This window comes from Phocoena phocoena, chromosome 19 (genome assembly GCF_963924675.1).
Source record: "Phocoena phocoena chromosome 19, mPhoPho1.1, whole genome shotgun sequence".
Lineage (NCBI taxonomy): Eukaryota > Metazoa > Chordata > Mammalia > Artiodactyla > Phocoenidae > Phocoena > Phocoena phocoena.
This window is the reverse complement of record NC_089237.1, coordinates 49,137,695-49,152,208: the sequence shown is the minus strand read 5'-3', so window position 1 is coordinate 49,152,208 and position 14,514 is coordinate 49,137,695. Positions and strand designations below refer to the sequence as shown.

The following is a 14,514-nucleotide window of genomic DNA, read 5'->3' as shown; positions in this document are numbered from 1 at the left end:
ACCGACTCACCCTGCAGGATGCTGGCACTGTTCCCTGCCCTGAGCTCAGATCTCAGAACGTAAACTGTTCCTGAAGGGAGAGGCCAGCACAGGTCAGCCCAGGGACACAGCCCTCCTGCCTGTCCCTTCTGCCCCACCCACCACAGACACCCAAACACACACCCAGCTTGAGCTCCATGGCTTGGAGCCAGGCCAAAAGCACTTTCTGAAACACAGAAAAGGCAGAGGCCACAGGGAACACTGACCTGGGAGTCACTTCTAGGTGTAAAGCTGGGTCTGCCATACACTCTCTGTGGGGACCCTCTAAGCTTTTGATTCTCACCCAACAGTGTGGATGGCATGACAGGCTGATCAGCAATTTCCTGCCCGTGACCCCTGGATTTATTGCGAGGGAGTTTGAGAATCGAGATTCACCATAACTGAGTATTTCTAACGTGGATATGGGACCGTTTCCCAAATGTATGTGGGGGAAGTTCTAGCTAGTGCAACAAGACAAGAAAAATAAATAAAAGGTATACATGTTGGAAGAGAAAAAATAAAACTGCTTTTATTCTCAGATGGCATGATTGTCTATCTAGAAAACAAAACAAAAACTCTGCAAAATCTACCAAAAAAGAACCTACTGGAACTAATAATTGAGTGTAGCGAGATCGCAGGCTACAAGATCAAAATACAAAAGTCAGGGCTTCCCTGGTGGCGCAGTGGTTGAGAGTCCGCCTGCCGATGCAGGGGACAAGGGTTCGTGCCCCGGTCCGGGAAGATCCCACATGCTGCGGAGCGGCTGGGCCCGTGAGCCATGGCCGCTGAGCCTGCGCGTCCAGAGCCTGTGCTCCGCAGTGGGAGAGGCCACAACAGTGAGAGGCCCACGTACCGCAAAAAAAAAAAAAAAAAAAAAAACAAAAGTCAGTTGCAATCCTGTATGTCAGCAATGAACTGGAATTTGAAATCTGAAAAACAATACCATTTACAATAGTATCAAAATAAAATAAAGAAGTGCTTAGGTATAAATCAAATGTATGTGAAGATTTCTGTGATTCAAAGAATACAATCACGTAAACTTCTTCTTGATTTTACACTAATTTTATATGTTTTCTCATATAAACCTATCCCTTTTTTTTTTTAAACCTACCCCTTTTATAGATGCTAAAGGTATAAAAACTATCAGGCATCCTATATTAATGTGTAAATATCCCTTGCTGTCCAAATCTATTCCATTACTAAGAAAGCAAGAATCTGGATACTCAGGACAGTCATGTCAGCCTCATCTACTTGGCTCCTGAGTTTTGGATGGTTAGCAGCAAGGGTTTAAGTAGCGATGGGTTTGTCTGAAGCTGTATCTGAGTCGATTTGGGTCCTGAGTTTGAATAGTGAGGGTTCAGCAAGAAGGTCCTGGTAATGGTGGGTCTCATACCTGTACAGTATATACTCTACCTGAGAATGAAGAAGGGCAAGGATATTCCTGCCAACCTCTCCCTCCTAAATAGAGTGTGTGCTGGAGCCTGAGGAAAAGAGGAGAGCTCTGGAAGTTGTCCCTCCCTCACTCCCACCACCACATCCATCCTTGCAGGCCACCATCATCTTAGGTCAGCGCAACACCCATAACATGCATGACGGGCTGGCCTTGGGGAGAACCCACCAGCAGGGAAGGCTGCAGGGAGGCCAGTTCAGCTCCATTTGAGGGAGATGTTCTCCCAGCTAGAGGTGGGCAGAGAGGGAAGGAGCTTCTGGGTGTCAAAGGGAGCTGTCCATCCTGCAGGGCGCTGTGTGAGATGCTAGGGACACTGAGGTCAATAAGAGGGACAGGGGGTGCCCGGCCATGGGGCTCTCCCAGCGTGGACACTCTGCGGGGTGTGGGTGATGGTGGCAGTGGGCAGGGAAAGCGGACCTGGAACAAGGAAGCAGCAAAGATCGTTTCAGCAGTAGAAAGTGCTGGGAAGAAAGTAAAACGGTCCCTTCCTACCTCCACCACGTCCTCCTTCCTTGAGCGTCTCCTACGGTGTAATTACAGCCTGGAGAATAGACAGGCATGAACGCGTGGATCTGTACATCCACCGAGGGATGATGACAAGGGCGATCGGCCCCGTCACCAAAAGAACTCTGTCACGTGTTCGAGTTATAAACACTGAACCAGCGCTGTTTCTCCTCCCACATGAACCCTTCACCTGATGGTTGACTCTCCTTTGTGGCAGAAATCTACAGTTGATTTTCTCTTCAAAGGCGTCTTTTATCTGGTTTACTTTTATCTTCTTTGTTTTCAGAATGCATACCTGCACTGGTTTTTAAAATACACACCGTAAGTTTGTTTAAACCTGGTACAGTTCCTCCCTTCTTGCAAACAACCTCCGGAAAGTTATGTATGTGGAGGGATCTCGGTTATCTACCCTGGTGTAAAAAAGAACCTATAAGTACGGATCGTGTTAAGAAGCAGCCGTCACCTGGCTTCTGGGTGGAAGATGCTCCCTTCATCTCTTCCTTCAGGGTGCAGGCTTTTTAGTGAACGGCAAAGATCATACTTCAAAAAAGGAAAAGAGTGATAGACAGGGTATCTTGGGAGGGGTGTGAGGGGAAGACTTTTCTGGAAAGGTGTCGGATCAGTGGAGACTTGAATGATGAGACACAGCCAGACATGCTAAGTGTGAGTGTGTACGTCTGTATGTGTATGCATGCTCCTGGCACACACGTGTGGGATGGACAGGCAGAGGAGAAGGATGAGAGCCTGTGATAAGAGCTGGAACAAGTGACGGAGGGGAGGTGAGAGAGGAAATGAAGCCAGACCAGGTAAGAATAGGGTTAAGCTTAGGGTTAGGATAAGGTAGGGGGTTGCCTGCTTGTTGCGGATGGGAGCTCAGCACAGGTGGATTTTAAGGTTCCAACCTCCACCCAGCGTCTATCACCTGCACACTTCAGGAAGAGGGAAACACAGATGCCCAAGAGGGTCAGGAGGTCTCCCAAGAGATAGGGGGCACAGGTCAGGTTGCTAAAGGCCATACGTGATCTTGAGAGTCAGAGAAGGTGGGTGCCATGATCCCAGAACAGCGAGGGCAAAGGCCCAGAAGCACGATCTCTTGGAGGTGGGCCCCTGCCCTCCACTTCTCTGCATTTTCTGTGTCCCGTACAGGGTCCCAGGTGAAAGAGGGCCAAGGGGTGTTTGGCAAACAAGCGAATGAACAAAAATGATCTGCTAGCTGCTTCACAGGTATTATCTAAAGTAATCCTAACCAAGCCTCGTGGAGTGGGTGTCATGAATCCCCATCTTACAGCTCAGGAAATAAAAGTTCAGAGGTGTGAAGTCATTCGATTGAGGTCATAAAGCTAATAAGTGATGGAAGCAAGATTTGAAGCCAGGTCCATATGACTCCAGGGTCTGTGCTCAGGACCACCATGTTGGGTGCTCTGTAGCAGAGCTCAGGGCACGGAGCCCAGGTCTCCTCTTCTCTTCCCTTCCCAGGCTGCAGAGTCCCTTCCGCAACCCCAAGGCTCAGCCTACTTCTTCCAGCAGACTCCTCCTGTCCCACCTTCTCTACCACACTTATTCAAAAACTCTAAATCAGGGGACTTCCCTGGGGGTCAAGTGGTTAAGACTCCACGCTTCCAATGCAGGGGGTGTGGGCTCGATCCCTGGTCGGGGAACTAAGATCCCGCATGCCTCGAGGCATGGCCAAATTAAAAAAAAAAACCTCTAAGTCAGGATAAAAGAGAAAGGGGAATATCTCAATCCTTCCCGGCAATCCAGAGAGAAACAAACGATCCTTCACACCCCACGATACGCTGATCCCCCAGCAAAGCTCGGGGTAGGGTGGGGGGCCTGCAGTGGGAGGGGCTGCTAGAAGCCAACCCCGCCCTCTCTCCTGGCGCATCTACCCGCCACCATCAGGTCCAGTGTGGTCTCCTCGACCTTGTCACAGGCCTGGGTCTCCCCAGCGTGGGTGCAGCCAGAGGTCACCCACTTCCCCACCTGGGCCCTGGCTCCCAGGGACGCAGGAATAGGCAGATGGACAGGAGCCAGCAGTGGGTACTCTGCCCAGTACCAGGGAGCCCAGGGCAGCCCCGGCCTGAGGGTCAGCCCCACCAGAAGGGAGTCACCGCCCTGCTCTCAGGAGCCCAGTCTGAGGGGAAAGACATTTCACAGTGAGGAAAGCCCAGGTACAGTAAAGTGAGGGAGGTGGGTATTGGCCGACTCTTCCTGGGCCAGACCTTGGACCAGGTGGTGCCCAGGAGGAAGGAGTTGGGGACAGAGCTGAATGGGCTCAATCCCGGCTCCTGAGTGCCAGCCTCGGGGCCCAGCCCTGCACAGCCCCTGCACAGGGCACAGGACAAAGGAGGGGTGGGCAGCCTAGACTCTGGGCTAAATGCCACCCCTACCTCGTCTCATAGGTGTGGACAGGACCTCCCAGAGGCAGACACCCTGCAGGATGAAGGGCCCAGAGTCCTCCCTGGGGGAGGAGGCCCAAGCTGAGCCTTAAAGGAAGGGTGGGCAGGGTTGGCCAGGCTGGGGCAGGGTGGGAGGGAGTAGAGACATGGGTCAAAGCAATCGGGCCATTTCCAAGAGACGCTGGATCCAGAACCTTCTCCTCAAGAGTAAGAAGTCTGGCTCATCAGAGCAAGGGAGGGGACATAGGTGTCTGCTGTGACAGCCACGGCCCTGTGGGTGTTCAAGTGACACCTACCAATTTCCAGACCTCCAGGGAGTCACAAGCACCTCTGAGCTGGCCAAGGTGGGCTGCCTGGCTCTGAGCCTAATGCCCGTGAGTGTGGCCACAGCTTCGGTGCCCAGTCCTGCCTGAGGCCACATCTGAAACCACGGCCTGGCAGGCCTGCGGGATTCCAGCAATCTGTGCCTCGGAGAGGACGGGGCCGAGGGGGAGAAAAGAGCTCGGCTGTGGGCTCATTCAGGCAGGTCCCTCGTTTCCAGTCTGTCTCTGTCTCCTCTGCCTCTCTCTCTCTCTCTCTCTCTCTCTCTCTCTCTCTCTCACACACACACACACACACACACACACACACACACACACACAGGGGATGGCAGGCTCTACAAGCGCAAGCATCTGGGTCTAACTGCTGACAATCAATGCTGCAGAAACCATCAGGCTGCCAGACGTCCCGTGGGCAGTGGGAGCCCCGTGGACACGTAGAGTTCAGAGCCCAAACGTGGCCCACACAGCCCCCCCACCCCCGCCCCCGACACACACACACACACTTAGAATCACACTTCACAGTTCTGGCCTGGGGTCCCAGGGGTCCATCCACTTGCTGGATGCAGAGTGAGAGATGCAGAGTCTGAGTGAGGCTCCTACTGGCAGGCTGGGGGGACTCTGAAGGCCCACCTCCTCTCTGCCCCTCCTCCCGCAGCCCTGGCTTCCTTCCTCCTCTCACTGTCAGCTCTGCCACTTCTCAACTGGTGATCTTAATAAATGTCGCTACACCGCCCTGTGCTTCAGTCTCCTCCTCTGTAAAATGGGGGTAATAATAGTCCTTCCCTAGGGTCGCTATGAAGATTCCGTGAATGAATATTTGAGAAAGGTTTGGCATGGTGCCTGGCACTCAGTGCTATAAAAGGGTTTGTTAAATAACATAAATAAATCATGATATCCACGGGCCTTTCTCTGGTCCTTTCACAGGTGGGAGCTCCCAAGAGTGGGCCCCTCTGCTTCTCCAGCCCCTGGAATGGGAGCCCAGAGGGCAGAGCAGGAACTGCCCTCCTCACCCTGAGGCTGGAAGCTCCGAAGCCCCGACAGTCTTGGGGCTGCCCCTGGTGCACGGCTGGCCCTTCTCTCCTCTCCACCGGCGCAGCTTCCTGGGGCTGTGTCTTATCTGCCCCCCAAACCTTGAGCTACCTAAGGCCAGGACCTGCTCTGTCTGCAAGCCCCTCTACCCATAAGTCTGGGTTCCAGCAACACGTCGCCACTGGGAAGGGCCCCCCTCGCCCCCCACCCCAGCCCATACCATGTTCTTTCCCTCCAAGACTTCGCTCCTGAACCTCCTGGTACCTGAAATACCCTCCATCCCCACCCTACCCCAGCTGAAAGCCTTCTTTGACCCCAGTGCTCATCTGGGTACCTGCCTCTTCTGTACTTCCATGACATCCTTTACCTGTGCCCATCAGAGCACCAGTCTGCAGACTAGGTCCAGGCCTGCCTGTCCCACTGGGCTGTGGGTTCCCCCAGGCAGAAACCTGGTAGGAATCTTCCCCAGGCCCATAGCCTCTTCCAGCCCAGGGCTGGGCACAGAGAAATCTCTTGTTACACTCAGCATGGCCCAGCACCAGGTAGATCTCAGGAGGGCCCCCTCTCAGGGAAGTATCCCATAGGGAATGCCCTCAGGCCCCTTCTCTGGGTCAGGATGAGTCTGACCAGGCCAGTCAGGGCCAACCAGCCCATGCTCAGCCTTCAAGGGGCTACGGGGCCACCCAGGGAGAAACAAGAGGCCAGGAGAAGCTGCTTCCAGAAAAAGGCATTATTGAAGGAAACCAGTGCTGGTTGGGGGTTGGTTGCTATAGAAACATGTCCTAACTATCTCCCAAACTGCTGTAAGCGCCACTGACGAGCTCGTGTGCTGGGCTGTTTCAGGGCACATGCCAGGAGTCCCAGAAGGGCCTGTGTGCTGGGGTTCCCAGCACCTGGAGCCCAGATCCCGGAGGACCCTGAAGGAATCCAGCTTCCAGGGGACCCACATAGCTCCATCAGTCCAGGGGTGGACACAAGAACTAAGGCTGAATTTTCCTGAGACTAGCCATGGCCCAACCTTGACCTCAACCACAGCCTAACCTCGAGCTGACCACAGATCAAGTCACAACCCCGATCACAGAACAACTGGGACCTGATCTCAAACCAGGCCGTGAAGCCACACACTAAGCCTTGACTCAGTCACAGACCCAGACACACGGTCGGCAATGACTCAAAACAAAGGAATGCCTCTAGCCACCGACTGACGCCTGACCCTGGCCATAAACAGCACCGGGCACAATCAAGGCACTGTATCCTATAACTTCAAGGCTATTTTCACAGCTAACACTAAATTCTGTACAGCATTTTACACCGCTGCCCGGGATCTGTATGGCTTTCACTTCCTATCATCCTCACGACAGCCCAGTGAGGTCAGTTCAGAAGGGCTCCGATCCCTCTTTGCGATGCCAAAAGGGAAGCTCAGACGGGACCTGCCTCCCATCATGCTCCCTGTGCCTGGGGTGGCCTGGGGGTGGGATGACAACCCCAGTCTCCCAGCAGGACACAGTTGGGCCAACCAGTCGCTTTGGGAAAAAATGTGCTTTTTGAAGACCTGCTGGTATCTCATAAATATGCTACTTAAATACCCATTAATTACCTGATTTAGGAGAGAATTAGTGATTAATAGCTTTGGCTATCTATTGTACTTTCATTTGCTCTGCCAGTTCGGCTCCCAACAGTTCTGAGTTATTTGGAACAATTCTCTCAAGCCCCAGATGTCCCACCAGACTCTGTCCCACCAGACTCTCACTCCATAAGGGAGAGGTTTTCTCCTGCCTCTAAAGGGAGCTCCCAGAGCATCTGCCAATTCACCACCGATGGCTCTGCCACCTGCAGGCTCCTCAGGAGGGCGGGGGAGCCCAAAAGACAGGACGGAGGAGCCCCTTCAGATCACCCCAGGACCCACTGAGGGAAGCAGGGAACAAGAGACCAGGAGGGACCCAGGCATCCGATCAGGGCATGGGGAGACCAGATTGGGGAGGGTCACAGAGTCAGCGGAGCATGCTGGGGGCTCCTTTAGAGCCGCCACCTCAGGGAGCTGGCCAGCTTTTCGGTGAGGTCACCAAAGGCTACCGTCGGCCTGAAGCAAGCAGCAGCAGGGGAGCTGTCCCCACCGGCCAGGGCCAAGGTGACTGCGACAGGTCATCTGTGCCACCTGCCACTCTGGAGTGACTACAGAGCAAGGATGGGGCCCAGGGTTGCCTCTGCCCCAGGCTCTGCATTTGGTGCCAAATCACAGCACTGGGAATTGCCAGCCGGGACCCTGGAGGCAGGGCTGCGTAATGCTCTCGCCGCTGCTCCAGATTACACTGTACAAGAAGGAGAGAAAAAGGCAGCAAAGGGATAAACACCACCCCACCCCACCCCCCACTGGGCAGTAATGGGAAGGCTGAAAATAGCTCCTTTTACCACAAGGGATGATTTCAGAATTGCTCAGCTGAGACCAGCCTCACGGGGGGGGGGGTGGGAAGTTGGAGGACTGGCGGCGGGGGGGCGGGTATGGCAGGCCAAAGGGAGCTCTGATCAGGAGGACAGCAAGCTAGCAAGCTGGACCATGGCCACAGCAGCCCCAAACCTCCCAAAGACAGACTCGTGGAACAGTTGCAGCCCCTCGAGCCCGCAGCCCGGATCCTGCACACCTAGATCCCCGAGGAGGTCAGGAGCGCAGGACATGACGTGCTCTGCAAACACTGAGCCAAGCAAACACAGGATCGGCGGCAGACGGCTCGGAAGAGGCCTCTCGGATCCACCAGAACTCCACGCCCCTCCCAGACAGAACCCAATGCGTTTCTATTTTTGCTTTCAACCCTTGTTTGGCATCCCCGGCTAACAGACGGCTACTTCCCCTCCCTCCCGAACAACGGGTCATCTAGGAGGGGGAACACCTCCTCGCTGGCCTTCCCTGCCCCAGGTCTGCAAGTTAACAGGCTGACCCTCAAAGCGGAAGATGAGGCTCCAGACAAGCACACACACATCCCTCCACCAGGATACCTGGAGAGAACAGCTTGACGCCCGAGAACTCCGGTTTCTAGAGGCAGATGCATTAGCACCTGCCCCCCTGCCAGCCCTGACCGCCCCAGAACCACAGCGCCCGCCCCCGCAGGTCCTGTATTCACCCCACACTCAGGTCACAGCCCAAGTCCCTGCGTGCCACCCCCAGCCTCAGCCGGGCCCCAGCTTGAGCCGTGACCCCATCCGCGAGCGAACCTCACGAACGCCACCCTGCGGAGAGTCTGGAGGAGGCGGGGTGGGGGCACCACTGCAGGGACCCAGCGCCCACCCACAGCCGCTGACAGGCAGGGGCACCTCACACGCGCGCCCCCCGGTGGCCACACGGCTCTGCAGGCCTCCGCAGGCAGGCAGACTCGGGGCCCTGGAGGTGGGATTTACCTCCGGAGTGACTCACTAAGGCTCCCATTCGTTTGCGAAAGGGGCTGCAGTGTAGCATTTCCCTTCTCTTTAGAAAACAAGAATTGTAGAAGAGGGAGTATAAAGAGATTTGAGGGGGTGGGTGGGGAGCTCAGATCCCATTTGATTTCCAAACTCATCTGTTATGTATTCTCCCCCCACCCCCAGCCCTTCCCCTGGGGGCCCTTGCCGCACCCTTCCACGTGGCTCCTGGCTGAAGATCTGGTGATAGGCTGGGGCCCCGGGACCCCGAAGAGGCAGGTGCTCTCCATGTCCCGGTGCCCAGCTTCCCATTTGTCCTCCCATCCCCACCACCCTTGTGAGGGAGGAGAAGGGAGGAGGTGAGGGCCCAAAAGGCACAGTAAAGCCAGTGGAGAGCGAGGCCAAGAAGGAAAAGAGAGCAGTATTTGAACTGGAGCAAACTCAGAGCTGTCCTGTCCCCCGAACTCTTTCCTTCCCATTCCCCTTTTACAAACGAGGAAACTGAGACCGGAGGGGCAGTTCAAGGGCAACCAGTGACCGAGCCAGGTCTGTTCTTTGTTACACAGTCCAACTCCTAGGAATGCTGAATCCAAGAGAAGAGACTTAAGTTCTAATTCCAGCTCTGCCTCTGACTTTATGTGTGACCCTAGAACCAGACACTTAACATTTCCAGGCCTCAGTTTTCTCATCCATAAAATGGGAACAATATCAGCCCTACTTCAAAGAGATGCTGCCGTGCCATCGGACAGTAAAGCATGTTGACTGCTACCAAAAAATGAGCCAGACTGTCCCCAGGATGATAATCCCTGACGCTCTCCCTCCCTCTCCCAAGCCTGGAATCCCAGAGAATTTCTGGGGGGCACCCAGAGCCTACTGAGTAGCTCCCAGTCCTCAAAGCCTCACTGGTCTTGGGAGTTCACACCCTCTGTCGTTGAAGACACCAGAGCTCAGAGAAAAACCCTTTGCCTTTCTGGCCTCAGTGTCCCACTTGCATAATTAACAGGTAGGACCAGAAGATCTCCAAGCCTCTTCTAGACATGAATTACCACTGTATACTAAGATGTATACGAGAAAACATCCCACTTTCTGGCCAGTCCGACACAGACATGGCCCCAGCAAGGGGGGCCCAGCCATGTCCTCATACCCTGTGTTCCACCACTCGAACACCAGCTAGGACTGGGGCTTCAGGCGCTGGGGGTAGGACTCTGTTTTAACTGTGCTGTCTCTGACTCACCACACCATACCACAGCCAGGGCTAAGACGTAGCAAAGGGTCTCAATCTGGGGACTGCTGGGGCCTGCCAGGTCGGCTGCTGTGACACGGAACTCAGCAGAGGAACCAGAGACTGGCCCAAGCTCCAGCACTTCCCCGACTGCATGGAAGGCCCCGAAGGCTTCCTAGGGGCGGAGTTTTAGAAAGGCCTTGAGTTGGGACACGGTCATCTGATTCGGCCCTAGCCTTCTCCCTCGGAACCTGAAAAGGTGCATTTGCAATCTCCCCGCAGAAACGTGACGCTCTTCCCCAGAAACACTGCGAAGCCATCCAGCACCCTCGGCCTGGGTGAGTCGTGCCTCAAATCTCCTGGCACCCCCGCAGAGTCCTGAGAATCCCAGAGTTGGTTCCTTTCCCAAGCTTCCAAATGCTCTGTCCTCTGAGAGCTCTGGCCACTCCCCACGCCACCACCTGGGAGCCGTGAAGCAGGGGGCCCAGAAGAGGGTCTGGCTTTGGGATGTGAGGGGGCGGCTGGCTCAGCAGAACAAGGTCCCAGCCAAAACTCTGGAAACACAGGTTCTGGGCCCAGCTCTGCCACCACCTTCTTCTGTGGCCTTGGGCAAATACCCCACACCGCAGGCCTCAACGTCCCCTCGTGGTGAGGGCTGTGAACATGAGTTTCTGGAAGCGTCCTCTCAGCTCTCCCACTATAGGATCAGTATTTTACTCACTCGAATTACTGGGTTTGATACAGTCCAGCCCGCTGGCTCCGCCCCTCAGAGCAGAGGTCAACACTTGGCAGCAAATAAACTGGTTCCTCCAGCCTGGAAGGCCCAGCCCTGTGGCCCCAGCCCCGCCTCTCCAGATGGTCCTGGCCCAGCCTGAGAGGTTCCAAGACCCTCTTAGCTGTTGTCTCTGTTCCTGCCCGGCACGGCCTTCCACTTGCCCTGCCCCCGGGTGGGCAGACACCCCTGCCAACCTGCTGGGGTGTGGAGGGAGGCGTAGAGGGGGCCAGGGAGGAAGGGAGGGACCGTGCGGCTGGCAAGAACCAGCACAAACTCTTCCCAACTAAGACAGCCCAGCCAGGCTGGCCTCGCTTTGCCCCCACAGGAGCAGCCAGAGGGATCTGTCAAAACACCCAAGCTGGGCTTCCCTGGTGGCGCAGTGGTTGAGAGCCCGCCTGCCGATGCAGGGGACACGGGTTCGTGCCCCGGTCCGGGAGGATCCCACATGCCGCGGAGCAGCTGGGCCCGTGAGCCATGGCCACTGAGCCTGCGCGTCGGGAGCCTGTGCTCCGCAACGGGACAGGCCACAACAGTGAGAGGCCCGCATACCTCAAAAAAAAACCCCAAAACACCCAAGCCTTACACAACCCTCCCATCCCCCATGCTCTCCGGAGCTCCTCTCGGCCTTCTGCAGCCCCCTAGGGATGCTTCACCCCAGCCAGACAGATTTCGCCACCTTTGGGCACCTCCTCCCCCCCCCACCCCCATTCTCACCCGCCATACCTACACCTTTCCCATCCCACCCTCCTAGCCTCACCTGCCCGTGGAAGCCTGCCCCTTGCCACCTGCCTGTCCAAATTCTGCCAGCCTTTAAGGCCCAACTTCTAGAGATATTCAGCCTTCGCTGTTTCAAGCCCCCACTGGCCTCCTCTCTATCTGCACTGCACTTGAGGCCTGCCGCCACGGGTAGCTCTGTGCATTTCCCGGCCCCTCCCCACTGCCAGCCCTCACCTCCCTACTGCAGACTTTCATCCCCAAGGTAGGCCTCTCTCCTCCTTTGTCCGCTAGACGGAGCGCTCCCTCAGGGCAAGACCAATGGCTCTCCTCCTCTTGCCTTTTCTCTCAAGACTGGATACGGGGCACCATAACGATCCTGTTCTGTGTGCTGAAATCTCCCCAGAGATTTGGTAGTCGCCCGTTGGGGATCCACCCTCTGCCATTTATCCAATCCTTTCTAGGACTTGATTACATTTTCTCTTGTACCTGGGCTCTCCTGGCAGCATGGAAGTCCCTTTCACTGCCTTCCTTCAGCTCCTGTGTGACACGGTTGACACGGCCATGGCTGGCTGCTCAGGCTGTGCACTGCACAGGTCTGGGACGCCTTCGCTAGACTACAATGTGATGACCTTGGAGTCATGCCCTATGGTGGCCCTGAGGCGCAAACCCCTATCTCTAGTCAGTGGCTCCCCTGACCAGTTTTAGACGGAACACGTCACAGGTCAGAGAGCACACTCCCTCATTCACAGTCTAGCTTCTCACAGCCTTCAGCCTCCTTTGGTTCTAACAGCACCCTCTTCTCCGCCAGAGTGAAGGCCTGATCATTTCTGACTGACCATCAGCCTGTCCATCCACGGTAGATGGTCCTGAATAGCCACTCCTGTCTGAGTTACAGCCCTTCCTTGGGCCTCAGTTTCTCTAGCTGTAAAGAGAGGGACTGGGGCTCCTACCTCCAAGGATTCCCTTTGTTCTAAAGCTCACCAGTCCATCCTACACAGATTTTGACATCCGTGCACACATCACCACATGTTGTCTCCAAGTCAGCGAGCTTAGAAGCCTTAGGAAGAGAAGGGACCTTTACAAAATGCAAAGGAGCCTGGAAGAGCTAAGAAGAGGACGAGCAATCCCATCTTGCTGAGGTCAATCCTAAAGGCTCCTTGCGGTGGCGGCTGAGGCTGGGAGAAGAGCCTGGGCGGTTTGATCCACAGAGGAGGGGAATCTGTGCTACCCTGAGGGAAAGGGCCAAGCGTGAAGCTGCAGCAGGAAAGACAAAATGTTAGCGCACCAGGCACTGGTGCTCAAAGCAGAGCAGTTTTTCACCCGTCACTGGAACAAATTCCCACGGACTCACAGTCTAGAGACCAATGCACCCACAGACCAAGGTGGAGGGGCTGGAACCGCATCTTTGTGCTGTGAGGGGGGCAACCTACGAGGGTAGCAATGGAGAAAATCCAGTACTCGAAGTCCTTACAGCCTGGGTCTACATCTAAGCTCTGCCCAGACCCTCTGGGCCACCTGGAGGGAGCTATTTCTCCCAGTACCTGTTTCCAGATGTTTTAAAAAGGGAAGAGTAACACTTCCTGCCTCCCGGCACGGCTGTGCACAGTGCCTGATACCTAGGACAAGCAGCAATTGTTAACTGCGGCTGTGATGACAGTGCTCTCGGGCAGGTGATCTGTGTAAGGGGTGTGCATGTACTTGCACACCACACACACACACAGGCAGCAGAGGCGCGGGGGCAGTGGGCGGGACACACACCCTGCCATATGCCCTATGGGAGGAGGGGGGTGGGTAAGGACCCAGGGAGACAGCCTTTTCCAGCTGCCTGGGGTGAAAGGGGAGGGGAGTGAGAAAGGGGGTGTTTACATGTCTTCCGTACTTGCTGTCTCACACAACCAGCCCCACCCCAAGAGGACTCCTCAGGGACAGAACGGGAGTGTATTCTCAGGCATCCATATCACACACCCAGCATGTGTACAGGGGCATCCGGCCCCGGCCCTTGGTCAGAGCAGCATTTGCGGGGTGGCAGTGGATTGACACAGCCCAGCGGTATCCAGCCCAAGTGTGTGCAGGGGTGAACTCACACTCATGCCATCACTGTCGTCGCTGGTGGGTAGAGGGTGGGGTTCGTGCCAGCCCAATGTCGAGTCCAAGGGGATGGCATGGCACCTGCCAACGTCACAGGCTGGGTGTGAGTTCATGGTAGATTTACACATGCCAGCCTCCCAAGCCAGCCCTGCTGTGTCCAGGCTTGCCGCCACCGTCGTTCCACCGCCCTCCCAAGGCACCATGAGCCCGAAGAGCGCAAATAGGATCAGAGTCTCCACCACCTCCTGGTCCCAGAGCCCAGCTCCGGGCCTGGCACAAAGCAGATGTTGGCGAATGATCGTCTGGCTGAACGAATGAATGAACGAATGACTAACGCCCACTCCCTCACACCACGGGCCACACGGCCTGTGTCTGGGGGAGGGCAGAGCCCTGGGGACCCCAGAAGAGGCCCCGCTTCAGACCTCCACACCTGAGGCTCTGCCTCCCAGGGTCCGGAAGGGGGGAGGGGGGAACGGCTCACTGGCCGGTGCGGAGCGGGGCACCCCTCCTTCCTCAGAAGAAATCTGGGTCTCCTGACTGAGCTGGGGGCGGAGGGGGGGGGTTGTCGCGTCCTGGATAGAGCGAGCGGCCGGACAAGGGGG

At 55.9% G+C, this 14,514-nt stretch overlaps 1 protein-coding gene across 1 annotated transcript in view; it reads right to left on the bottom strand.

Moving 5' to 3' along the window:
- Nucleotides 1-14,115, bottom strand: part of PITPNM3 (PITPNM family member 3) — an 87,782-nt gene extending 73,667 nt beyond the window's left edge. Inside the window, exons 1-6 of the mRNA XM_065898051.1 lie at nt 13,909-14,115; nt 10,345-10,507; nt 9,324-9,444; nt 4,363-4,433; nt 3,862-4,017; nt 11-70 (exon numbers count right to left, since the gene is read on the bottom strand). Coding sequence (XP_065754123.1) covers nt 11-70; nt 3,862-4,017; nt 4,363-4,433; nt 9,324-9,444; nt 10,345-10,507; nt 13,909-14,115 — 778 coding nt within the window. The remainder of the gene's footprint in view (nt 1-10; nt 71-3,861; nt 4,018-4,362; nt 4,434-9,323; nt 9,445-10,344; nt 10,508-13,908) is intronic.
- Nucleotides 14,116-14,514: the final 399 nt, after the last annotated feature.